Genomic DNA, 3,239 nt, shown 5'->3' with positions numbered 1-3,239 from the left:
GAAAGATCTTTTCATATGTTAAGAAAATGCAAAAAATTCTTAGATTTGAAAACCTGTGTCATTGCATTGAAAATCTGCAAAGTAAACATGGTGGAATATCAGAAGAGTAAATAAAATATTGAGTATAAAATAATACATTTATACATGACAAAAGCACAACCAGAAATATTAGACAGCACACAACAAATGAAAAATTACCAAAAAGTGTTCTTACTAGCAATAAACATATAGATTGATTAGAAATTAACTAAAACTTACAACATTGGATGTATGCATAAGGTTTTAAAGTAGAAATGGAACGCATGAAGCAAAACAGTGCAAGCGAATAGAGGTGTGGATATAGAATTTATAAAATAATAAGCTAAACAATGAAATCATTAATCTTATCAAAAATTAACTTTCTTTATTTCTTCAGACCCTTTGATTTCCATATCTGGTGATTTTGTCATGAGTCATTCTTCAAAAGGGCAGGAACTATGAAATTTGAAGAGAATCGGCATTTCTGAAAAGGAAAGTAAATATCTCATGGCACTGTTTGTTTTTTGACATATTTGCCTTTCTTCTTTCATTCTCAGGCTGAAGGAGAAATAGAAGAGACAGATTTACTTCAGGCAGGGAGCTACAGATTTTTTTAACCTACACCCATATTGGCTTCAAAAGGGGATTAGAGGAGATTATTGTACAGAGTTATTTAGGACACAGAATAAGAGACATACAGGAACATATGATGCGGTGAACATTGGAACAGTTTGCAGAAGGTGAGAAGACGTAAAGAGAAAATATAGCAAAGCGTGTGTAGAAATAGTTCAGGTGACTAGTGACAACGATAGGGGTGTTAAAATATGCATTTAACCAAGTACTTTCTTACCCAAAATCCTATAATGAGCCCTGCAGGACTTACAACATTTCAAATTTCTTAGCAGAAAGAAAGAGAGAGAGAGAGAAGTGAGAAAAGGAAAGAGAGAGAGAGAGAGAAAGAGAGAGACAGACAGAGAAAGAGAGAGAGAAAGAAAGAAAGAAAGAAAGAAAGAAAGAAAGAAAGAAAGAAAGAAAGAAAGAAAGAGAAAGAGAAAAAGAAAGAAAGAAAGAAAGAAAGAAAGAAAGAGAAAAAGGAAAAGGAAAACTGAAGAAAGCTGTTGATTATTAATACTCCAAATTCATCTCTTTCAGCTCCCAGATTAAATATCAATGTTTAATCAGATAGAAATTCACATAGTTCATTAAGCATATAGCAGGACCTGTCATATAAAAACAATGTTTTGCCTGTATTTGGGCAGATGTTCAGATCTTTCAAATTATTTTCTCTCAAATCAAATTCTGGCTCTTTCAATTTAACACATAATTATTGGGTATATTCTAAATCCCTGAGACTTGATTAGGGATTTGGAAAACATTATGGAACTAAAAATATCTTTTTTCTCATGAAACATTCATTATACAAATTCTCACATTTTACAGAAACCTATATAATGATCCTCTTTGCACAATGTAATTTGAAATCTTACAAAGCAAAAACCAGATTGTTGTTTGTTTGAGAAAATTTTATGCTCTGGGAATCATTTAATCATGTCCATGTTTTGACCTCATCAACATCAGAGTTCTTAGTATATAAAAATATTCAAAGTCTGTATGGGAATACCAATGACTAAATAAATTAACACATGAAAAAATAATTGCAACGGATTTATAGCTATTTTTTCATGTAGCTGTAAAGATGCTTCTAGCGAACATGAAAGATGATGATATTTGTAATGCAGAAAATAATAGACTTGGAGCAAAAAAAGACATAAATTCACAATTTTCCTTTCAACATTTTACTCAAGCACATAATTTAATTTTCCCAAATTTGAGTTTTCTTTCTAAAAGTTTGGAAATTATGAGGATTAATAGTGTATGTAAAAAATAGTACAGAATTATAGATAAAAAACCTTAGTAAAATATTTCCTTCTTTCTTTCATTCCTTCCTTCCTTCTTCTGTTAATTCCTTCCTTCCTATCTTCCTTCTTTGCTTGCTTGCTTTCTTGTTAATAATAGAAACAGGTACTGTGGGCTAGGGATTTAGCTCAGCGGCACAGTGCCTGCCCGGCAAGTGCAACGTCGTGAGTTTGATTCCCAGTACCGGAAAAAAAAAAAAAGAAATCGACTGAAACAGGCACTGCAATCATTCTAGGTTAACAATAATGTTGCTGTTAATACCCAAACCTGGGCACAATCTTGTCTACTCCTCCAGATGCTTTCCCCTCTATTTCCCTCCAATTCTTCACTATCATGTATTTGAACACCCAAATTTTAAAAAGATCTCAACAATTTTGGAATGAAACACAAGTGGAAAGGCATAACTAGTTGTCATCTTGAGATAGCCTAAGTGTATTCCAAAGAGTTCAAATCATTTAGTTTCTTCAGTCCACTTATGAAATTCAGAAGATTGAATCTCAAAATGAAAGAATTTCACCTTCCCCAAAACCTAGGCCTGGTGTATAGAAGAGTACAATTGTCCTGTCTCCAAATCATAGCTTAACACCTTTATGAATACGTTTAAGTAACGTGCCACAACTGGCACATTCTCAGTACATTATATGTCTTCCTCTTGTTCACTGAAAAATTTCAAACCAGCAACAAAAGACTTACCAGTTTACTCAAAAAGGTTGTCATTTTTCCTCTATATGGCCTGGCCAGTTATACCCTAATGACTCTTACTAATAAGCTCTTTTTTCTAGTTACCAGCATTCATGTCAATGGTCTAATTGGTAATTTTATTACCCAGTACCTTAGAGAGCCACTACTATATTGCTTCTGACAAAAATTCAGCCTCTACTCAGTTAGCAACTGTGATCCCAGGGGTACATGGACTTCAAGTCTCTTTTGCCAAGTAATAAATCATAGACTGGACTCAGGAAAGTATTTCCTTACCTGCTTTAGACTCCTTAAAGATAAGAGTCATTCCCTCATGAGACCACTGGACAGTACCAGAGAAGAACTGATAAAGCTCTTCCTTGGTCTTTTTCCTATAGCTTCTGACTTATGTACTTTGGTTAGAAGTAACAAGGTCCTTACTCTTTGTCTCTTAACCTATAGACTGTATTCCAAGGGGAGAAATAGATTTTGAGAAATGACAGATAAAAGATCGATGAGGCCTTCAGATCCAGTGATAGCAACAAAGGGCACAAGTGGGAGTTGGACATCATATGGGAGTACTCAGTTGCAGAACCCAGAAACATCATAAATGCATTTTTGAGGCT

General features: G+C 33.9%; 1 protein-coding gene across 1 annotated transcript in view; it reads right to left on the bottom strand.

The window, feature by feature from the left end:
• The window catches only part of LOC106150206 (olfactory receptor 10R2), a 9,279-nt gene extending 6,338 nt beyond the window's left edge, over positions 1-2,941 (bottom strand). Inside the window, exon 1 of the mRNA XM_013522298.1 lies at positions 2,911-2,941. Within this exon, the coding sequence (XP_013377752.1) occupies positions 2,911-2,941 (31 nt within the window). The remainder of the gene's footprint in view (positions 1-2,910) is intronic.
• Positions 2,942-3,239: the final 298 nt, after the last annotated feature.

This window comes from Chinchilla lanigera, unplaced genomic scaffold (assembly GCF_000276665.1).
Source record: "Chinchilla lanigera isolate Chin_1 unplaced genomic scaffold, ChiLan1.0 scaffold00067, whole genome shotgun sequence".
Taxonomy (NCBI): Eukaryota; Metazoa; Chordata; class Mammalia; order Rodentia; family Chinchillidae; genus Chinchilla; species Chinchilla lanigera.
This window is presented reverse-complemented; position numbering and strand designations above follow the sequence as displayed.